This window comes from Macaca thibetana, chromosome 8 (genome assembly GCF_024542745.1).
Source record: "Macaca thibetana thibetana isolate TM-01 chromosome 8, ASM2454274v1, whole genome shotgun sequence".
Taxonomy (NCBI): domain Eukaryota; kingdom Metazoa; phylum Chordata; class Mammalia; order Primates; family Cercopithecidae; genus Macaca; species Macaca thibetana.
The window spans coordinates 102578938-102603475 of record NC_065585.1 but is presented as its reverse complement, the minus strand read 5'-3'; the positions used below and the strand labels follow the sequence as shown (position 1 = coordinate 102603475).

The 24538-nt window shown below is 40.6% G+C and overlaps 2 protein-coding genes across 4 annotated transcripts in view; one reads left to right on the top strand and one right to left on the bottom strand.

Annotated features, from left to right (window-relative positions):
• The window catches only part of ZMAT4 (zinc finger matrin-type 4), a 374780-nt gene that overhangs the window by 171612 nt on the left and 178630 nt on the right, over positions 1 to 24538 (bottom strand). The window lies entirely within an intron of this gene.
• LOC126960783 (40S ribosomal protein S26-like) lies at positions 18528 to 18999 on the top strand. The gene has a single exon (XM_050800456.1). It carries the CDS (start codon positions 18556 to 18558, stop codon positions 18901 to 18903), a length of 348 nt encoding a protein of 115 aa, XP_050656413.1. The 5' UTR covers positions 18528 to 18555; the 3' UTR covers positions 18904 to 18999.

Genomic DNA, 24538 nt, shown 5'->3' with positions numbered 1-24538 from the left:
TAAGAGGTCTGAGCTGTCGTGAATGGATTCATGCTGTTACAGAGAGAGTGAGTTTGTTATCAAGAGAGTGGGATTGCTGTTCAACCCTCACTTCCTCTCGGTCACCATGTAATGCCCTCCACCGTGTTATGACACAGCAAGAAAACCCTCACCAGATGCAACCCCTCTGTCTTAGACTTCCCAGCCTCCAGAACCATGAGCTAAATACATTTATGTTCATCATGAATTACTCAGGCTGTGGTGCTCTGTTATAGTAGCACAAAAAGAACTAAGACATCACTTTCATTAGAGTGTCTTGCTGCATCCAGAGCAAGGTTGATATATGAACCAGGGTAGAAACTCCATAAAGTTTGATGAATTGACCTCAGTGAATATATTTAAAATTTCTGGCTTTAAGATTATCTTTAAAATATGAGTTTCAAACTGGAGGCAAAAATTCAGTCAGACTTTTTAAATGTACCGTCCATACTGCTGAAAGAAATAAAAAGAACGCTTGTGGAGTAACCTAAGGCTGCTCAGTCAAAGCATTTTGCAACATTAAAAAGTTTTCAGAAGAATTCAATCAGGATGGAAAACCTCACTGACTCTGGCTAGAAATCTAATCCCCAAACACGTTTCTCTTCTGTTATAAAGATTTCTTTAAGTTAATTCAGATGATTGTCCTCATTCTCTTTTGCTTTAGGTGAAGATAAAAAGCCTAAGAGGGAGACATGCACTTTCAGAATGGCAGAGTGAGGAGTTCGGTGAAACTCCTTATGGAGAAAACACACGTGTTAGGTAAGCTTCACTCAGGCATGCATCATAGTGCTGTTGGCCTTGAGTTCAATGTTAATCAAGCACTAGTACTTACATCCAGAAGGAGAGAGAGGAAATTCACTGATCTGTATGTGAGACCACTCCAGAAAATGCTAAAGAAACATGCATAGAGAGTAATGGAGTGATGGAAAAAAGTTGTCTAAATTTATGAATTCCAGAGATAACAATCGATAAAAAAGCATAGTGGATAGCATTGTTGTGAGGTTAAAAAGCAAAGAAATTTACTATATATATATGTATTTTTTTTTCAGTAAAGTATCTCTAAACAGAAACACACAAAACAAGGTTACATATGGATGGATTGACAAAAATATTGTGACCAGCAGTCTCCCAGACCTAATCCTGTATTTTACCTAGGAGCAGTGGCTCAGTATTTGCTAATTCAGTGATGATGACAACTTTATAGAACATAACTCCTGTGGAAAATGAGAATTAAATGTATTTCATTCAGGAGAAATAAAAATATATGTCCACATAAAAACTTTTACATGAGTTTTTATAGCCACATCATTCATAATAGCCCCAAAGTGGAAACAGCCCAAATGTCTGCCAACTGCAGAGGGAGTAAATAAAATGTGGTATGTCCATACAATGGCATGGTATTTGCAACCAAAAGAATAAAATACTGATAGAGGCTACAACATGGAGGAATCTTGAAAACATTACGCTAAATAAAAGAAGCCAATCCATCACAAAAGACCACATAATGTATGACTCTGTTTACATGATATTTCCAGAATAGGAAAATCTATAAACACAGAGAGTGAATTAGTGATTGTCTAGGAATCAGGGGGCAGTCGGGGAGCAGGGAGGAGGGAGGTGGGAAGGGAAATGAGGAGTGATTGCTAATGGGTAAAGAGTTTCCAAGGTTACTGTAGATCTGGCAGTCACACGGCTCTGTGAATATACCTAAAACCCTTGAATTTTATACTTTAAATAGGTGAGTTTTGTGACATATGAATTATATCTCAATAAATCTGCTCTAGAGAAAAAGCCTAAAAGATTCATTTAAATGATTTCAAAAGCCCAAAGATATGTTGAAATTTGAAGCTTAAGTTGTTTTTTTTTTTTTCTTTTCTGGGCATCCTCTGCTTGGAGGTGAAACTCATTCAGGAAGTGAATAATAACGAGGAGTATTTTGTTCATGTTGGCTCCTGGGTAGTATATGGAATGAATTTCTTTGAGCACTGGCTAGACATTCTATGATCCTGATAACTGGTGTTCATTTTGGCAAAAGACATTCTGTGGCTATAATGAAACCCCACTTGCAGTTGCTACTAAGCTACACCTGAAGGCAATAGTCATATGATACCTTCTGCAAGATGCAGAAATAACTGCACCTCTCAGCACATACCCTGTAGTAAGACAGAATGTCCAATAAATGCAACTCTTTCCAGTGTTATGCATGTTGTTGCTTATATTCTGGTATTTAACTTTGGAGAAAACCAAAATGCAGAAAATGATGTCTCTTCTCTCCCACTTTACTGGGATCAAAAGGCCTGGAAGTCACATTTCCTGATTGACTATAGGGTCCTGGGCAACACTGTCTCCCACTGTTTTCTCTCATGCATCCCGTTCCACTCCATTTGGGTCAAGCTGTTCTCTCTCCTCCTGACCTGTTTAAGTCACATCCAGATATCAAGGTCCATTTTCTCCAAGAGTTTTTTCAAGATGTCTGCAAATTTCATCCACATCTTCCTTCCTGACCTCTCCCAGTCCTTAACATGCTTGCCATACATTTTGATTTGGTCCTGTCCTTTAATTGCTTTATTAGCATTTTGTTTATGTTTTAGAATTATCTTTCTATAAACATCTTAAAGGCAGCAAATTTACAAGAACTTTAGAAATTAGGCAGCAAATTTATAAGAACTTTAGAAATTGTCCTCCCATCATAGCCAGTGCCTGACACAGGTCTGGATTTATAAAACAGACTTGATAAACATGAACTAAATAGTTGAACGACTTGACACAGCCATTCATTAACCATTTCTAACTTGGTCACTTAACTCTGTTTTCCACCTAATGTAATATCTCCCTTGCTTTCTTACCAATATGATTGCTTTGTCTCAGGAAAAGGCCAACTGGCATAAAGTGTCATTCATACACTGTACTGAAATGGATATAATGGGAATGACATGTTATTGTGTGAGTTTGTCCACATACAAAGGATGTGTCCTATGGCTAGAAGGTGAGTAATGTTCCGAGTCCCATGGGGAAGCTGTAGTGTCTACAGGAAGGCTGGCATGAACTAGACAGACATATGCCCTGCTATTTGGATACAAACCACCCACTCTGTGGATGAAAACTCCCAATTTCCATAGTATTGGGGGAAATGGTCATTTTGACAATAAAGGAAAGAGAGAATGAAGATTTCTACTGAAGAGGGATGAAGAATTCTGTTTGCCTTCAGAATTTGGATGACTTTAGTTTGTTTTTTAGTCACTGAAGAAATATTTAAACAGATGGTCACAGTAATTGCAAGACCCCAAAAGGGAAAAATTAGCCAGAGTTCCTAAGAGAGGACAACTGTGTAAGTTAGAGAAGCCCCACTAACCAAGAGAAGTAGCTAGGAAAATGCCGCAAATCAATAGAGGGGCCGGAGAGAGCAAAGGTGGGATGAGAAGCAGTTGGGAAGATCACAGCACTTATTTCACAGTCTAGAATTAGATGACTTTGATATTTAAACGTGCTTATTTACTATTTGTCTCTGACCACTATTCAATATTGTACACCCAGTATCTAGAGAAGCATCGTCCAATAGAAATACAGTACAAGCTGTAAAAGAGGCTACATTTAAATATTCTAAATGACATATTTTTGAAAAAGAGAACCATGAAATTAATTTCAAAAAACATTTTTTCAAATTTATTTTTTAATTGAAAGATAAAATTCTATGCATTTGAAGCACATCTACATTGTGGAATAGTTAAATCTAGCTAATTAACATGTGTATTGCCTTACATAGCTATAATTTTTGTGGCAGGAGCACTTAACACCAACTCTCTTGGAATTTTTCAATAATATAATGTATCACCATTAACTATAGTCACCATGCTGTACAATAGCTCTCTTAAACTTATTTCTTCTTTCCTTTCAGGATGTATTCAACATAAAAATTATTAATGAGGTATTTTATGTTCTTTTTCTCATACTAAGACTTCCAAATCAAGTGTATATTTCACACTGATAGCACATCTCAATTCAGACTATCTGCATTACAATTGTTCAATAGCTCCTTTGAGTGAGTAGCTACTACATTTGACCATATAGCTCCAGAACAGAGTATTTATTTATTTATTTATTTATTTATTTATTGTTGGGTTTTTTTGAGACAGAGTTTCGCTCTGTTGCCCAGGCGACAGTGGTGTGATCTCGGCTCACTGCAACCTCCGCCTCCTGGGTTCACACCATTGTCTTGCCTCAGCCTCCCAAGTAGCTGGGACTACAGGCGTGTGCCACCGTGTCTGACTAATTCTTTGTATTTTTTAGTAAAGACGGGGTTTCACTGTGTTAGGCAGGATAGTCTCGATCTCCTGACCCCGTGATCCACCACCTTGGCCTCCCAAAGTGCTGGGATTACGGGCTTGAGCCACGGAGCTCGACCAGAACTGAGTAATTATTAAATATCAGTTAACCTTAAAAATGAATGAATAAATAAGGTGTCAGTGGATAAATACATAATAAAATAAATACATAATACAAATACAAAATAAATACATAAATTCCCATTTTTAACAGATCAAGAAAATGAAGCTCAGGGGGTTTAAATAAATTCTTCAATATGTCAGTCATCTTTTCAGAGAGTGGTGGAACTGATTTTTGAACTTTTGGCCGAATTCATGGATGTGCTGGCATCTTAGGTCAGTCTTGTCAAAAACTGTCAACCATGCTTTACTACCCCAAAATAAATTCCTTATCATGACATTTAAATTCCGCTAACATCTAACGCTCAACACACTTTTCTAGTCTTTTCCCCCACGGGTGCTTTTCAGACATAATATGCTCCAAGCAAATTGATTTTTTTCAAGGTTAGGAACACCAAGCAGGCTGCCAAGAAAATGGCTCAGAATCTCAGCACTAAAATCCTCTGCTCCTCCTCCCCCGGCTGCCTGTTTCTGTCCCATGCTGCAGGTGAGTGAAGATTCAGTCCCACGGAAAGATCTCACTTTCAAATCAGGTGGGGAGCGTCTCCCCCACTAGACTAACCTCCTTCCCTATCTATCTTTCTATCTCTGCCCTGGCACATAGTAACTTAAAAACTCATTGAATGATGAGTGTATGAAGAAAAACTAAACAGTCGATTGAACTCCCACTCTCCTCCAGCTACGTTAAGGATATGCCTACCTGTCTTTGTTCACTTGGTGCATTCTAACTAGAAATGCCCCGTCTCTCTATATGCACGGGCCACTCAGATACAATCTCCTTCATTAGGCTTCCCCGGGACATCCCACCGCGAAGACAGCTGATGCTTCCTCACTCGCACGGAACTTCTTTCAGGCCTGCCCCGCCACTCCCTGCACCTGACAGCACTAAGCATATATCTTACTGTCTCTAATTGAAACTTCATTATTTGGGCCGAAAAGGTGTCATCTCTAACCCCCAGCACAGTGTTTTATGTAATGTGGTATTAAAAAATAGAATATTAACTTTTAAAAAAGCAGATTCAGATTCAAAATATACTTGATGAAGCTTTGGCTACAAGTGTATTGGATGTCACTTACAATTATTAAACATGAGATTCCTCCTCTGTCACATGGGGAGTAAAATCTACCTTATCTGCCTATTCATAAAAAGATAAAAGAATGCATTATATGGAAACACGCTTTGTAATCCAGAAAATACTATTCAAAAATATTTGTATGTAAGTCAAATATCTTTGTGTGTATGTACATATGTGTGTATATATACATATATATAATATGTATATGTGTGTATATATACATATATATAATATGTATATGTGTGTATATATACATATATATAATATGTATATGTGTGTATATATACATATATAATATGTATATGTGTGTATATAAAGTGTGTGTGTGTATATGTAATCAAATGGTTTAAAAGAATAGATACATATTATCTCCTTTCATTTACTTCTTGAAATTTACTTATATTTGATGTTTTCTCACTTATTTGGTGGTGTATATGATCAATACCATTATTTTCCTATTATATGTCTTGAGGGTAGAAACTCTGTTTTGTTCATAGCTATATCGTTGGTGTCTATAATAGGACCTGCCATAGACCATTTAATAAATATCTGTTGATTGATGAAAACTATGTACATACAAAATAAAATGAGAGTTCTCGGAAAATGTTGGCAGCAGTGGTATCGTTTTTTTAATCTCTCTAAATTCCCAAATAAAAATAGAACTAGAATGGCAAATAAAAAACCCACAGACAATATTTATTACAAAACTAGGTGACAAGGTTGTTCTCATCAACCTCAAAGCATAAGCGAATGGAAATAAACCAGTAATAGCACAAAATCTGCATGCTATCAGCATCTGTGCAGGGAAATAGAGTGAGCAATGAGAGCTCTGCTGGACCTGGAGCCAGAGGAACACTCAATAGCAGGAGGTATCCACAGAAAGCCTGGCGCCCTGTGTGAGAACAGCAGCTGGCATCAGGAGCACATGTCCCATCCCCACAGCAGATTGTAAGAGAGATCTGTGGAGAGCCTGGAGGGGCAGACACAGCCTAGACCTGCAAATTTTCCATACAACCCACCACAACTTTTTTCAGGCCACGGCTTCATACTGAGGAGAAACTGCTGAGAGTAGAATTAAAACTGAGGACAAAAATGAAGGAGACAAAGCAAAGAGAAGGTTCAGAGAAATGTGGGGGAGAGTGGAGTTAATACACTTCAGTAAACAAATCATTCTCTTCTTAAACACTACACTATACTACACACACACATACACACACACTCTTTCTCTCTCTCTCTCTCTCTCTAAAAGAAGCTCTGTTAAGTTAGGAAAGCAATCTTGATTTTTGTTTTGTTTTTGAGAGAGTGAATCTTGCTCTGTCACCCATTCTGGAGGGCAGTGAGTGGCATGATCTCGGCTCACTGCAACCTCTGCCACCCAGGTTCAAGTGATTCTTCTGCCTCAGCCACCCGAGTAGCTGGGATCACAGATGCCCACCACCATGTCAACTAATTTTTGTACTTTTAGTAGAGATGGGTTTTCACCATGTTGGCCAGGCTGGTCTCGAGCTCTCAACCTCAGGTGATCCACCCACCTCAGCCTCCCAAAGTGCTGGGATTACAGGCATAATCCCAGCAAACAAACCAAAACAAAACAAACTATAAATTGAGAAAACTCTCCTACAATTAAAATTAAAGGAAGTATATGCAGTCATCCTTCAGTATCCATGAGAAATTGGTTCCAGGACCCCCTACAGTTGTCAAGGTCTGCAAATGCTCAAGTCTTTGAAAGAAAATGTCAGTGTTTGCATATAACCTACACCCATCCTCCTGTAGACTTTAAATCATCCCTGCATTACTTATAGTACCTAAAGAATTTAAATGCTATGCTAATAGTTATACTGTATCTTTTATTTATATTATTTTTACTGTTGTATTGTTATTTTTATTTCATTTTATCAAATATTTTTGACCTGCAGTTGGTTGAATCCATGGATGTGGAGCCCATGAATGTGGAGCTCCAACTGTATTGAAAGAGCCTCACGTATACCCCTAAATGTCAACCCAAAACAACCAACACAAAAAAAATTTTCCAGTAAAATTACTAAACCTTATAGAAAGATATTTTTAAATTACCTGAGCCTTTAAGAAAAAGATGGAAGGAAAACAAAATTAGATTATCATCAGACATTTCAACTGCAATGTTTCATTTCAAAAACAAATGATGTAACATATTTTAGATTTGTAAAATAATGTGTGACAAATTTTGTATATCCAGCAAAGCTGACATTTAAGTATAAAGGGCCCAGTGAGAAAACAGGCAAGAACTCAGGGAAGCTTATTCTCATGAGCTGTCTTGGATGTGCCTACTACAATGTGAGATTGATTTTAATAACCAAAATGACTATGGAGACATTGATATAAGAATTGGTGGCAGCCAGGCGTGGTGGCTCATGCCTGTAATCCCAGCACTTTGGGAGGCCGAGGTGGGCGGATCACGAGGTCAGGAGATCGAGACCATCTTGGCAAACACGGTGAAACCCTGTCTCTACTAAAAATACAAAAAAATTAGCTGGGCATGGTGGCGGGAACCTGTAGCACTCAGAAGGCTGAGGCAGGAGAATGGCATGAACCCGGGGTGGAGCTTGCAGTGAGCGGAGATCACACCACTGCACTTCAGCCTGGGCGACAGAGTGAGACTCCATCTCAAAAAACAACAACAACAAAAAAGAATTGGTGGTAGTTGGGCCAGGCGTGATGGCTCACGCCTGTAATCCCAGCAGTCTGGGAGGCTGAAGCTGGCGGATCATGAAGTCAGGAGTTGAGACCAATCTGGTCAACACAGTGAAGCTCTGTCTCTACTAAAAATACAAAAAATTACCTGGGTGTGGTGGTGCCTGCCTGTAATCCCAGCTACTGGGAAGGCTGAGGCAGGAGAACCACGTGAACCCCAGAGGTGGAGTTTGCAGTGAGTCGAGCTCGTGCCATTGCACTCCAGCCTGGGTGACAGTGTGAGACCCAGTCTCAAAAAAAAAAAAAAAAAAAGATGGTAGTCTGAGATATATACACATAGATATATAAATAGATATATTTAAGATAAATAGAACCAATAGGGATAAAGTACAATGTATAATGGCTGTAAACTCAGATACTATAGATATAGCATATTTAAAGATGGAGAGACACTGGGGAAAGCATGTGCTGCAATAAAAAGATTTAATTTCTCAGTTAATTATACTGGTGCTGTAGCATCAATATTGTTATTCACAGGATATGTGCACTATTATTATGTCAATAATTACAGAATATTCTAATTCATCGTTTCCTGCATCTCTGTGAACCAACATACTCAATGTAGAAAAAGAGTGAGCAGTTGGAATACAGGTGAGTATCAAATCCTGTAACTGTGATTTGAATTGGAAGTGTTAATATAAACCCTTGAGATATCATATAAACATATATATTTCTTAATTCTAACCAGTAAAGAGACCTTAAAAAACAATGACAAACTCTACAAAACCTCCCTAGCCCTCAAAAACCATAGCAATCTTGAAGTGCCATTGCCACAAAAAGAAACCCAGCTTTTTGTGGGGGAAAAAAAAAATCCTAATTCTAGGAAGGGTGCCACATGATCCTGGAATATCTTGCCGTGCTAGACAACAAGAAAGCTAGGAATGACTACTACAGTCACGACACAAGGACTCAAAGGCAACCTTGAAGCAAATGAGACAATTGGATCTTTAAAAGGATCAAGACTTTTCTCTTGTTTTGAGATGGAGTCTCACTCTGCTGCCAGGCTGGAGTGCAGTGGCGTGATCTCAGCTTGCTGCAACCTCCACCTCCCAGGTTCAAGCGATTCTCCTGCCTCAGCCTCCTGAGTAGCTGGGATTACAGGCACGTGCCACCATGCCCAGATAATTTTTTTTTGTATTTTTAGTAGAGACGGGGTTTCACCATGTTGGCTAGGATGGTCTCGATCTCTTGATCTCGTGATCCACCCACCTTGGCTTCCCAAAGTCCTGGGATTACAGGCATGAGCCACTGTGCCCAGAAAAGACTTTTCAAATAGCTCCAAATACATGAATTCATAGTAATATTTCCTAAAAACCTGTTTGTTCACCTTTGTAGAATGATAGGCAACCAGTTCTTTAATTAGACACTTGATAAAAGAAAAGAATGAGGCATCTTTTCGGCTTTTCCTAAAAGAATTGTAGCACAGAGTGTCAAACAATAAATGAGGAAAATATCTTGTTCTAAAATTATTCCAATTAACCAATGAAAAAAGTAGAAGAAAACAGTTTTGCAACCTCCAATGAATTAATGGATCTAGGCATTGGGCATCAACAGCTGCTAACATCATAAAAAGAGAGACAACCAGATATCATGTGCCTCTTAATGAAAGAACGCAGCACCATTTATAGTCTTGCCAAATGTATCAACCCCAAATCCAATCAAGTCTCTGGATCTATCTGCCAATTTTCAGAGAATGGAAAGGACAGAGGAAAGTGTTGAATGGGGATCACAAGTACACAGTCAGCAAAACCTATACTTTAGAAAACTCTTTAGGTCAAGGGACCCCAGGTTCTTTTATAGGTAAATTGTAAAGAATAAGAGATGGAGAAGAAACCTGCAGACTAAAATAGATGTAAAAAGTATGTCAAGATTTTAAAAATTGGGCAAGATTAAACTATAGTCATTAGAGGGGTACATTAGTGATAAAATTATACAAAAACTCAAGGAAGTGATTCTGGAAAAGTCAGGATAGTGGTTACTTCGGTGGAAAAGAGAGGGCCAACCTTGGGAGGAGACAATGGGAAAAGCTTCTGAAATGATTGGCAAAGATCTATTTCACAACGTGGGTAGTGGTTATAATAGTGTTTGCCTTAGGACTCATTAAGGGATACATCTGCTTTCTAAATTTTGTGTATGGGTTTTATTTTCTAATAAAAGGTTTATAAAAGATGAATTCGAGTTTAAAATATACCTGGTTAGCAGCCATAGGTGTCTCCCTAACTATAACTTTTAAATATGAACGAAGATAGAAAAGGATGAAGCGCACACTAAAAATTAATTTGATAGACCACCTGATGCCAAAATCTAAAGTGAATTTCTACCTGCTGTAAGGCATAAGGAGTTCAACTGAGATAAGCAATAAACCTGAATCATAATAGGATTTCTCACATAAGACAGTCGTGAGAATTAAATGAGTTTATATGTGGAAAGTACTTAGAATGATGCTTAACCTAGAAAGCAAAAACTATATATAAGAATTAACTACTGTTTTTGTTAAAAACCGACTGACCCAGGGTTGTGTCTCATAAAAGGGAAACCTCTGAAACAAAAATAAGACTCTGAGGATATCTTCACTGTGTCCCCCAGACTCAGATTTGTACCAGTAAAATCGCTGACCAGTTATCCTGTACCATGGGCTTCCGTTGTTTCCGTTCTTTCTTTAGCACATGCTATCACGTCAATAATAGAACACACATTGTTTCGCCATCGTTCTACATCCATTCTGTGACATCCATGCCTACTTAGCAGTCAGGATGGGAAAGGCAGTCAGTACATTGCATGCTGGTGAATGCAACTCCCCTCCTTACCCACAAACAGACAGGCTTCATGGGAAGACAGGGAAGCTCCAATAGCACCATATCCTGAAATCATGGTTTTCATCAAAGGCCCTGTCTCCTAATGTTTGGAAATGAGGTAGGAAGGAGCAGGAAAAGACGGCACCTGGAGGAACAGAGCTTTGCTAGATGAAGAGCTTCCAGAAACTGGGAATTGTCCCAGGAGCAGTGCATATCAGATCATATCTCATAATGGCACTAAAGAAAGGGACTACATAATTTGCTAATTGAATTAGCCAACAGCAGTAATTTCTTCCCAAATGTATTTGCGAAACTGATGCAAGTTTAAACATTGGAGCTTGGAAAAAAATGATTCTGAATTTCTTCTTCAAGAAAAATACGGATGCTAAATAATTAAGATAATTTTGGAAATCAAAAATGAGAAGCAGTTTGTAGTCTGAAATATGAAAAACACATTATAAAACTCTAATAATTTTTAAAGTAGGTTTTTCCTACAGAAAGGCACAGGTTAATAAAATAGTCAGAGCCAAAACAACGAAATAACACATTCAAATTAGTATGTAATAAAGGAAATGTCAAGTCAGGGAGGAAAAGGACATTATTCAATAAGTGGAATTGGAGGACTGAATAACAATTTGGGGAAAATAATGAAACCATAATGTAACTAGGAGAAATAAATAGAAATGCTCATACGGTCTTAGGATGAGTTAAACTTTTTAAGCGTTACATTGAAAACAGTTCAAAACATAAAATATATGCATATCCTATTCCATATAAATGTTCTGTATATCAGGAAACAACACAAAGTCAAGATCAAGGTAATGGTAGAAAAAAAACAACATGAAGATATTTAAAAGCAAATGGCAAAGAATATTAACCATACATGTTTTTAAATTCTTATCTATATAAAGGACACTTGCAAAGCATTAAAAGAAAGCTAATAAACCCCCCACCAGTTAAGCAAAGGACATACACTAAGAATGGATAAAAAGAAATATACATATCCATGCCAGGCGCAGTGGCTCATGCCTGTAATCCCAGCACTTTGGGAGGCGGAGGCAGATGGGTCACTTGCAGTCAGGAGTTCAAGATCAGCCTGACACCAATGGTGAAACCCGGCATCTACTAAAAACAAAAATTTGCCAGGTGTGGTGGCAGGAGTCTGTAATCCCAGCTACTTGAGAGGTTGAGGCAGGAGAATCACTTGAACCCAGGAAGTAGAGGCTGCAGTGAGCCAAGATCCCACCACTGCACTCCAGCCTGGGCAACAAAAGCGAAACTCCATCTCAAAAACAAAAAACAAAAAAAGAAAAGAAAAGAAGTACACGTATCCAATTTTTAAAAATATAAAAAAGATCAATCTTACCAGTAACCTAAGGAACATAAAATTATTTAATGAGTTACCACTTTTTACTCATAAAAATTGGAATATTTTTGAAAAATAATGTCTAGTATTGTCAAAGGTGCAAAGAAATCAGCATTAGAAATCCCTGCTTAGAGAAACAGCCTTTTGCGTAGTGATTTGAGAATGTAGATCAAACACCTTAAAGAGATATTCTTCTTGACCCAGATGGTTAATTTCTGAAAATTTATTCTAGGAAATTATCAGGATTTGAGCAAATACATACAAGGTTGATTGCTAAGGTGCCGATTATAACAGCAAAATAAGCAAAACCTTACAATACTGAAGTTAATAGAGGATAACATTTGAACAAATTGTGGTATATTATTAAATTCATGTTTAATTAACTATGGTATAGTCATATATTGATACAATGGGAAAAATTGATGCTATTAAAAATCTCGATATAGAAAAATATGTCATGGAATATGGAATATAATTTATGATGTATTGTTAAGCTCATTCATTTGACATCTTAAAGCAGATTTTTATGGGGGTATCAACCCTGCATCAGGCACTGGCCTGGGGACAGTGCAGAAAGCAACCCAGTGATGCCCTTTGTCATGGAGTTTATATTCTAGCTGGAGAAGCTGACCATAGTTAAGACAAGTAAGTAAAATGTAGAATACATATTATGTTAGTTAGCCATGCTTTCTAAGGAGGAAAGAAATGAAAGAAGTTTATGGGAAGAAGTGTGTGAAATAGGCGGGGCGCAGTGGCTCACGCCTGTAATCCCAGCACTATGGGAGGCCAAGGTGGGTGATCATGAGGTCAGGATATCGAGACCATTCTGGCCAACATGGTGAAACCCCATCTCTACTAAAAATACAAAAATGAGCCAGGCGTGGTGGCGTGCACCTGTAATCCCAGCTACTTGGGAGGCTGAGGCAGGAGAATCGCTTGAACTCAGGAGGCAGAGGTTGCAGTGAGCCGAGATCGCTCCACTGCACTCCAGCCTGGCAACAGAGGGAGACTCCGTCTCAAAAAAATGAATAAATAAAAAGTATGTTAAATGTTAAAGGGGTCCAAGAAGGTCTCGTTATGGAAGGGACTTTTGAATAAAGACCAGAAAGAAGTGAGGAACTGGGGAACAGCATTCCAAGTAGAAGGAACAGTGAGTAGAGAGGCCTTGAGCATGAGGTGAGCAGCGTGTGCACAGATTAGCAAAGGAAACCAGCCAAACGGGAGCAGAGGGAGTAAGAGGCGATGAGCTTAGGCAGTGATAGGGAAATAATGACTATCAAACAGGGCCTTGTAGCTGATTATAAAGACATAGCTGGTACCCAGAGTGAAAGGCAAAGCCATACAGAGGCAACAACAGCCATGATCTACATAATACCCAGAAAGAAGAAGATTTGCACATGTGTGAAAGAGCAAGAGCAAGAGTAAAAACAAAACCTGAAAGGCAAACCTCTAAATATTAAAACGGTGATATTATCTGATTATGCAATTTTTTTCTTTGTCCTTTATGAATTGTCTGAACATTCCACAGTAGGTGATACTTTTCTACTTTTAAAAAAGAAATCAAGTTTTGAAAAATAATTATTCAGAAAAGTAAACCCCTCATCCCACAGTTTTATAGGGTTAACAGATAAAAGGGGAGAGTGTGTGCTTTATGAGATAAGATCCCCTTTTGCTCTTTGGGAGGAAGCCCAGCCATGAATGGGGCAGATCCAGAGAGATGGCTCTAGCTATGGAAGGGACCTCACTAATCCGGGTCCCTTTGTTCAGCAGGTTCCCCTGTGGGTCCGCTTACATGCCATGTGGACTCCAAACAAGCTGCAACTCTGACAACAGCCGGGCCCTCCAAGTCACGGAAAAACACTGCTAAGGCATCAAGATGAATGTTTTCTGCCCAAGCCTACAAGCGCCTGTGGTTTTATATCTTTATCACCCCAAGTGCTACCTCAGGTCCTCAGTTCTGCAGAGAAGCCAATCAGAGACAGACACTTGTCCTCCAGTTTCCACTTCTATCTTTATCACTACAGCGTGGAGGAAAAGAAAAAGATTGGACCTTAAGAAAAGATGCAAATTTAATGGAGGGCTTTATAGGGGAAAAAGATTTCAAATCTCAACTGGATTCATGATACTCAGAAAAGAAAGTCTGGATTCTCAAAATGTGGTACCCGGATCTGTAGCATCAGCATCACCTGAGAGCTTGCTGGAAATGCAAATGCCCAGGGCCCCTTGCCAGACCTGCTGCAACAGAAATATGGGGAAGGGATCAAGCCCTGCAAGAGAGTTGGCCCCATGCTAAAGAATGCCACAAAATCCACTGCAAGAGGTGTTTCCTTAGACTCTTCCTCCCTTTACTTAAGGTAGTCAGTTTGGGCCAGGTGCAGTGGCTCATGCCTGTAATCCCAGCACTTTGGGAGGCCGAGGCAGGCAGATCACCTGAGGTCAGGAGTACAAGCGAGACCAGCCTGGCCAAGATGGTGAAACCCTGTCTCTACTAAAAATACAAAAATTAGCTGGGTGTGATGGTGCATGCCTGTAATCCCAGCTACTTGGAAGGCTGAGGCAGGAGAATCGCTTGAACCCGGGAAGCAGAGGTTGTGGTGAACTGAGATCACGCCACTCACTGCACGCTGGCCTGGGCCACAGAACGAGACTGTCTCAAAAATAAATAAAAATAAGTAAGAGAGAGTCAGTTGGGTTAGGGTCCAAATGTCTCATCCTCTAGCAGGAGATCTTCATTACTACTCTGTGCTCCATGGAGGTTTCTAAAAGCAAGTGTCCTTGAGATATCAACACTGACCTAGGCCCTTTTACTTTGCTAGCTGGTCAGACTGAGCTGGAGCTTTGTCATTAGCAATTTCTCCAGGAAGCCCGTGGGGATCACGTGGACCTGCCTTTTGTGCTCCTGTTCCCTGGACTGCTAGCATACCTATCACTGTGAAATTGTGTCACTGGAAACTTAATCTCTCTGGATATAAAACTCTGTCCTCCTGTGAAAAGTTCTGAGCACTTGATTTTAACAAGGAGAAGAGCTGTAACATGTTGTATCTCATCTATAATCCTGTAATTTTATCTTTGATTGCTCAGTAATACCATCTTTTCCCAGTAGGGTGAAATCATCCTTTCGCTTATTAAACCTTGCACACACTGAAGGCCCTTAAGTCCCAATTTGAGGGACCCAGACGGAAGGTATTCTGAGATTCCCACTCACCATTTAATAAGTAGTTGGTCTCTGATATAGATTGTACAAAAAGTTCAAAACAAATCACATATTTATTAGCTTTTCTGTGTTAGTTCCACCAAGAAATATCTTCTAATACAAAATATTCAAAATAAAGCATTCAGGCAGGGTACAGTGACTCACGCCTGTAATCCCAGCACTTTGGGAGGTCCAGGCAGGATGATTGCTCGAGGCCAGGAGTTTGAGACCAACCTTGGCAACACAGTGATACTCCATCTCCACAAAATAAAAATAAAAAATAATTTGCCGGGTGTGGTGGTGCACGCCTGTAGTCCCAGCTACTGGGTAGGCTGAGGTGAGAGGATCCCTTGAACCCAGGAGTTCAATGTTGCAGTGAGCTATAATTGTACCACTGCACTCCAGCCTGGATGACAGAGCAAGACTCTGTCTCTAAAAAAACAACAACAAAATTAATTTAAAATCATAACTAAATAAAAACAAAATAAAGCATTCAGTAAAAACTTAAAACTTCAAAGAATCTGTCAATAGAGACTTACTCTACTAAAGTTATTGTGACTCTGGATGGTGTTTCCTTTTATTTTTAATAAATTTTTAATTATGAATAATTTTAAGTTTACAGAAAGTACAGTAAGCTCCCATATACTGTTCTCTGTTTCCCCTCCTGTTAACATCTTACATAACTATGATACATTCATCAAAACTGAGAGATTAACTTTAATACCTTACTATTACCAAAACTCCAGACTTTACACAGATTTCACTAGGTTTTCCACTAATGTTCTTTTTCTGTTCTAGGATCCAATCCAGGATACCACATTGCATTTAGCATTTTGTTTTTCAGTTCTCATTTACTCCTTCCTGCCAACTTCTGGATTAGAACCTCATATAGATAGCCACTTATAAATAGCTGTTAATTAACTAACACAGCATCCTGCACTTCATAACTGGTAGCAATTCTGCCCTAAAAATAAAGCAATCCACAGGGCAGTGACCAGTCTGCGTCAGCAGTGTCACCAGCCTGCCGTGGAGGCTAGGCTGGCTCTACTCAGACCCCAGCATCCTCTTAGGTAGACCTGGGTTAGAGAAAGAAATCTACTTTGGGCCCAAACGAACTGGACAAGCTAGCCAAGCTTACTGATCCCATTCTTGAAGATAAAAGTAAGCCAGTTTATTCTGGGGGAAACTCCTTATAACAATACTTACAGGATGACTGGAGTGTCAAATGATTTAGGAAACCGCAGTTAAGATTTTTTTTTTTTTTTTTTTGAGTTCCAGTCTATCCAAAGGCAACAGTAGAAAGACAGTCTGGGCAAAGGTGGAGGAAAAACAGAAATCACCCCATGACCGTTGGGTAGGATTCTCTGGAGAACAGCTACTGCACAATTACCTGCACACCCAGCCTCCTTCTTCCTTCCCTCATCCAGTTCCTCTCCATGACAGTGACACAGAGACACCCACAGAGAGAAAAGCAAGCAACAAATTTGTAGCACAAAGTAAAATGTGCAAACAGCCCATCTAAACCATAGTTCTCATGCCAGCTCTACAGACATGGCTTCTGGGGGCACAAGATAATGACTTCTGAAGTGGAAGCAATTATCTCTCATACTCTTGTGGATTCAAGTTCCAATTTCTGATGACATTCTTCCTCTAAATTTCTGGCATACATACACTTCCCAAGGTTCCCCTGTGGCACTGACCTGGAATCTCAGGAATTCTTAGAAATGAGAGGAAACTAAATGATCAAGTCCAACTCTTGGAGGCAACTTCAAAATACTGCTCACTCAGAGGAGAACCGGGTGGGGCCTAGAAATCAGCCTGAGGGCTCCCTCTAGATGCATTACCGCAAACTGATGTTTTCTTCTCTCTCTTTTGGTAATTAACAAGTTGACATATGAGTTGTTAAGACTTTGAGGCCAGGTGTGATGGCTCATGCCTGTAACCCCAGCACTTTGGGAGGCCAAGGCGGGCGAATCACGAGGTCAGGAGTTCAAGACCAGCCTGGCCAACATAGTGAAACCCTGTCTCTACTAAAAATACAAAAAAAATTACCCAGGCATGGTGGCAGGCGTCTGTAGTCCCAGCTACTTGGAGTCGGAGGTAGCAGTGAGCCAAGATCGCGCCACTGCACTCCAGCCCCGGTGACACAGTGCACAGCGAGATTCTGTCCCAAAAAATAAATAAATAAATAAAATAAAAGACTTTAATGAAAGCAAGTTAGAGAAAGCAGGGAGAAGTACTCAACAACCGTGACTGACAGGCAGCAAGTTATGGAGAAGGCACTCAAGGCCTTTTTTTTTTTCCTTTTTTTTTGAGACAGTCTCACTCTGCCACCCAGGATGGAGTGCGGTGGTGCAATCTCAACACACTGCAACCTCTGCCTCCTGGGTTCAAGCAATTCTCGTGCCTCAGGCTACAGAGCAGCAGAGGCTACAGGTGCCCACCACTACACCCTGCTAATTTTTGTATTTTTTTAGGTAGAGATGGGGTTTCACCATGTTGGACAGGCTGGTCTTCAACTCCTGACCTCAGGTGATCTGCCCGCCTCAGCCTCCCAAAGTGCTGGGATTACAGGTGTGAGCCATCGTGCCCGGCCCACTCAAGGCCATTTAATGTGCTTGCTCTCCCTGGAGGCAAAGGGCACAGATCCCACACTCCTCAGCAGCCCATGCTTCCCCAAGGTGAGTTCTGTCTGGATGTTAAGATCTGTAGACAATTCCACCGTGATCTCTGCAGTAGGACCCAGCGATCATCTACATAATTCTCTGCCTCCCATGAACCTAGGTCGACAATGGACTTGCTTCTCCCTAATTGCAAAGTAATAATGAATGTCTGCAGCTGAACATTCCTATCAACTTTTGGGGCATGTTATGTAGTCTCAGAAATTTGTTTGAAAACATCAACATGGCTCCTCTCTTCAGTCCGTACGTCCAAAATGACAAAGAAAAGAAGGAACAACGGTCGTGCCAAAAAGGGCCGCGGCCATGTGCAGCCTATTCGCTGCACTAACTGTGCCCGATGCGTGCCCAAGGACAAGGCCATTAAGAAATTCGTCATTCGAAACATAGTGGAGGCCGCAGAGGTCAGGGACATTTCTGAAGCGAGCGTATTTGATGCCTATGTGCTTCCCAAGCTGTATGTGAAGCTGCATTACTGTGTGAGTCGTTCAATTCACAGCAAAGTAGTCAGGAATCGATCTCGTGAAGCCCACAAGGACCGAACACCCCCTCCCCGATTTAGACCTGCGGGTGCTGCCCCACGTCCCCCACCAAAGCCCATGTAAGGAGCTGAGTCCTTAAAGACTGAGACAGACTCTTCTCTGGAGAAAAATAAAATGGAAATTGTACTTAAAAAAAAAAAAAGAAAAGAAAACATCAACATGGTCATGATTCATGATCTAAATAAAAGCAATTACATTCAGGTGATTGTTGTCCCTATAGATCTTATTAATCAGCACTATTATTGAGTATGAATGTAAAGGGAATTAGCAGACCATTCAGAGTAAGTGTTCCCAACTTAATAAAATCTACACCTAGTTTTCTAGAACTCTTTATGGTGGCTCTGGATGAATACAGGTATTAGTCTGTGGTCAGAAGGACTTGCATTATGCCCTCCTCCTTGCTGTAACTGTCCATTTGAGTTACAGGACAAGGCAGACAGGAAGTGTGGCATCAATGCCCAGCTAGATCACAGGCCAGATAAAATATCAGCATGCCTGGGTAGAATCTTTTTTTTTTTTTTTTGATATGGAGTCTTGCTCTGTCATCCAGGCTGGAGTGCAATGGCATGATCTCGGCTCATTGCAACCTCTGCCTTCTGGATTCAAGCAATTCTCCTGCCTCAGCCTCCCAAGTGGCTGAGATTACAGGTGCCCATCACCATGACTGGCTAATTTTTATATTTCTCTAGAGACAGGGTTTCACCACGTTACCCAGGCTGGTCTTGAACTCCTGACCCCAAGTAATCTGCCCGCCTCAGCCTCCCAAAGTGCTGGGATTACAGGCATGAGCCACCATGCCCAGCCCAGTAGGCTCTTTTAGAAGTCCCTGTTTCCTTTTAGCACAATCTGAGTAAGGTGGGAGGGAGGGAAGCGGGGGAAACAGAGGCTCGGAGGCAGAGTAGTCAATGTCATGAGAAAGCTATTTTTAAGCCTTAAGGTGACACTGAGGGTGGAGGTTGCCGACACCTTTTAGCTTTGTCTTGAAGCCAGGCCATGTGACTGTAATTTAGAGTGATTAGCTAGAAGCATCTTAGTAGGAAGGGAATTTGTATTTATAACCAGATAAGTACTGTATACAACTGGATCACACACATCTTGAAGCCACTTCCCCAGCTTTATTATGCTTGCAATGATTTTTTTGTAGACTCTCTGCATTTCTTTATAAAGAGCCCTAAGTGTGTCCTTAAGTAAATTGCCATCAAATATGATAAAGTCACATTCACATTACTCAAAAAGTCTAATGTTCCTGCTCTTTTATCTTTGATGCATAAAAATAAAACTAATGAAATCCCAAAGGAAAAATCTGCACATACACCACCAACAAACACCCTCCCTGCTCACAGGCAGGAGGAGGAACCTGCGGGGATTGTAGTAGGCTGCACGAAGCACCTCCGGAATGGTGTGACTCTACCAACTCTACCGGCGGAAGGAGACAGAGGTGGAATCAGACACCGGGTGATAAGCGCTCACTTACATCTCCACCTGTGAGCGTCCACATACATACTCAGAAGTTAGTCCTCAGCATCACCAACATACCAATTCTCATCACAAGAATGGCTCATGTACAAGAAAAGGTTTTCCAAAGCATGTGAGGCCCCGTCCCTCAGGGACCATGACATTTCTTCCCACCTGATTGTAACCGGAATTGCGTCTTCACCTGGGGAGAAGACAGGATGTGAAAATGTCTTCTCAATGCAGTAACAGAGGTGTCACTTGTTTTAAAAGTGAGAAACTAACTAATGCTTAGAACTGTAAACCCCAGAGCATTGTTTGTGAATACCAAGGACCTAGAAGTCTCCTCAGGCAGGCCAGAGAGGGATAGGAGAATGAGCATCCACATTTAGAGCCCAAAATATGCCTTCTAATAGAAATCATACTATAAAGATTGGGTAGGGCTGGGCACGGTGGCTCACGCCTGTAATCCCAGCACTTTGGGAGGCCGAGGTCGGCAGATCACCTGAGGTCAGGAGTTTGACACCAGCCTGGCCAACATGGTGAAACCCCACCTCTATCAAAAATACAAAAATTAGCTGGGCATGTCGGCAGGCACCTGTAATCCCAGCTGCTGGGGAAGCTGAGGCAGGAGAATCAGGATACAGAGGTTGTGGTGAGCTGAGATCGCATCACTGCACTCCAGCCTGGGTGACAGAGCAAGATTACGTCTCAAAAAAGAAAAAAAAATTAAATTAAAAGAAAGCCAAAAGTTTCTTTTAATTCTCTAAATGAATTCTAAAATAAGGAAGATTGGTGGATCAGTTAGGAATCTAACCAGATTTTATATTATTCCTGTGGGGGAAAAGTGTTTCATACTCTAGGTAACATATTTATAAATCAACCACTGGAACACAATACATTTGTCCTCTGGTGACTAATGAGGAGGGCCAGGGGATAGATTTTTGCCCTTTGTCTTGGAGAAAGGTGCTGCTGGTGGAGAGGGGGACTGTGGCCCCTGCCCCTGTGTGGGTAGTGAGAGCCAGCAGAGAGCTGCCACTTCCTGGAAACGCCACATGTGAAAATGCATCCTGGTTCCACCCTCCTGAGTCCCTGTGTGCAAAATTGCCTCCCCAAGTCTTCCTGGTACACATCCCTTCACTTGCTCCCAGTTAAGGCTCTTCCCCAAAGATCCAGGTAAGCAACTCTGCTTAATATGTTAGGTTTCGTGCTTTTTGTTTTTTGTTTTTTTTTTTTTTCTCTTGTCATTTGGGCTTGCTCTTTCCTCTGCACTTAGATTTCTCTGCACAAAAGCCATTCCACAATGTTCTCATTGTTTTCAGTTCTCTGCCCAGCAAAGCAGCCCTGGGATAAGAACCACAAGGGGTAGTTGGACCTAATTCTGGTACTTTACTTGGTAATAAAATCCAAATCGGATGGGGAGAAAGGGATGGCAACACCATTGGATAAGCCAGATGTGGTCTCTATGGTGGACCACAGGCACATAGGAAGTCCAGATGTGAAATCATCCTCTAAGCTGTCAGATTTGGAGCTTATTGGCTTTTGCTCAGTAGTGTGCTCTGACAGCCTTGCAAAGGATGTTTGATTTTGTTTCAACCTGTTTTATAGATAAGTACATCATTGGACAATGTCTGAAGATGACATCTAGCCTTTCAGTGGTCTTACTCATACTTAGAGATATGTATTGATCATCTACTATATGCCAGGCATTGAGGAGACAATGATGAATAATTCCCATCTTCAGAAGCTTGTGGTGAAAGACAGAGAATGACACATCACTGGGTCAGTCAACCTCAGTACACTGTGATGGGATCTATAGTAGACAAGGGGAAGTGCAGAAGAGACAATAACTTTCCCTAAGAGCACTGGGGCCTTCACAGAGGAAGAAGGATTTGAACTGAGTCTTGAAGGATGCGTAGGACTTGACCAAGCCTATGTAAGATGTGGAGATGAGAAAGGAGATGGCACCATCTGGAAAAGGGAAAGAAATGCAGAGCAGGAGATGAAGTGGACAGGGAGGCGGGATCCAGGCTAAAAGAAGGTTCCAGACCTAGCTGGGATGATACCTTTAGCTTCCCACGTTCCCTACAGAATATTTTTACTAACTGAAGGATTAGAACTCAGTATTATACTTCTCATTTAACCTGTCTGTATTTCCCACTAATAGTGCTAAAATTACTCCTTTTCCATCACTACATCACTTGCAAGTAAACCACTTTGCTATGGAACGCCTGCCTAGTTAGTTGCAAACTGCGGGAAGTGCCATCAGGAGGGAAGTCATCAAGAATTCCTGGGCATTAGAGTTGTGCTTCCTGAGACACCTGTAAGTGTGTTTATTCCTGCTAAGTCATCTGGCATCAACTTAAAAGCAGAGGTTTTTCAATTAATTGTAAAGTGAAAGTGGCAATCAAAAAAACTAGATGAAAGAGGTAGAGGGATTCAGGTCTCCTCCATTCCCCAAAAGGCAGAAAGGACCTAATTAGAAACAAAGCTAATGTAACGTCTTTCCTGAGGGGCCTTCCTCGGGGGTGATTTCTTTTGTTCTATTTCATTTTCGTATGTGTTGGTATTAATCAGAGTCCACTAAAATGCAGGGTAGAAATGTCTCGAGATGGCATATATTCGTGTGAAACATGTATACTTCTATTTAGAATGGGCTTCAAAGAGTGGTTGCTTGAAAACAAAATTCTTAATCTAAGATGCACACACTTTGCGGATCCTCAGCAGCTGGCACAGAGGAATCAAGTGATTCGCTGGGATGCTTTCACTCTGGGGCTTATGTACACTAAAGATCTCCTTTAAAGTCATGATTTCCAGGAGGCTGAGGCAGGAGAATCACTTGAACCTGGGAGGCAGAGGTAGCAATGAGCTGAGATCGTGCCACTGCACTCCAGCCTGGTGACAGAGTGAGACTCTGCCTCAAAAAAAAGAAAAAAAGAAACAAACAGTCATGATTTCACGTCAGCCTACTTTCAGAGACAGCATTGCATTTAAAGAAACAGGGGAATGAGAAATAAGAGATGGGCTTTGTAAAATTAATAATAGTATTCTAAACATGTGCTGTGCACATTTGCATAATTTTTATCATCGGACCAGCTAAGCCAGGATACTCCAATTTCCATTCTGCTTTTCCTATCTTACTTATTTCTCAACAGATACTCATTACTGGCATTTTCCTAAATCAATCTTACCTGATTTCCATTACCCCTTGTTGTTTTTGACAGAGGTTCATTAGATCTCAGAGTATGCTGGCTAAATGTGACAGGCTGGCACTTTCAGAAATAAAGACTATTCTATTTCCCTAATTAGAACAGCATCCTTGCACAGACTGCCCAGATGCACCTGCCTTTACGCAAACTCTGAAGGCCGAACATGTTGCCTTTTTATTTGGTCAAAGATACTTTGTGTTAAAACAGACAGATTGGAGCAAACTTGGTTCAAATGCATTTTTCTCATTCATTTGGTGGCATCAAGATCATGGGCTTTTCTAGACAAATAGTTTCAAAGGAGTGTAGCCAACCATTGGTTATTCAGTAACTGATTAAGTAGAATGTCTATGATGTAAATCTCTTGTTCTCAATTTTCTCTCTGCTGATTTTGGCCTTTCCACCGCCTTACTGCAAAGTGGTTATTGTACCAGAGAGCAGATAATGCAAGAAAAAGGAGCGAAAATGGAGCCAGTTAAGTGATCTCATAGTTAGCTGTTCCGCGTTCCCATCAAACTTGATTATCTATAGTTGGATTGAATGTAATTTACGTCAGAAGTCAGCAAACCGCACCACCAAACCATAGTCAGCAAACCCACAACCCAAACCTGGCCCACTGCCTGCTTTTTGTCAATATAGTTTTATTGGCACACAGCCATGCTCACTCACTTATGTATTCTCAATGGCTGCTTTTGTACTATAACAGCAGAGTTGAGGAGTGGCAACAGAAACAATATGGGCGGCAGAGTCTAAAATACTTTCTGGCTCTTCACAGAAGAACTTCACCAACTGTCTTGGGGGCTTTGGCTAATGTGTTCCGCTTCTTAGAGCATAGTTTGACTGAGGTAAAGGTCTCACAACCTCTAGTTCATAAGCCTGGATTTCATACTGGCCACATATAGGAACATTGTAAATGTTAAAACCACCCTAAGTCATCGGAGAGGTACAAGAAGATATTTTGGAAGGATGCTTTCAAGTACAAGAACAAGAAAACCCTAAATCAACTGGCTTGAGGAAATTATTTTCTCACACAACAAAGA

Bases quoted from the DNA above. Each gene is read 5' to 3' on its own strand.
- LOC126960783 (XM_050800456.1), top strand. From the start codon at position 18,556: ATGACAAAGAAAAGAAGGAACAACGGTCGTGCCAAAAAGGGCCGCGGC.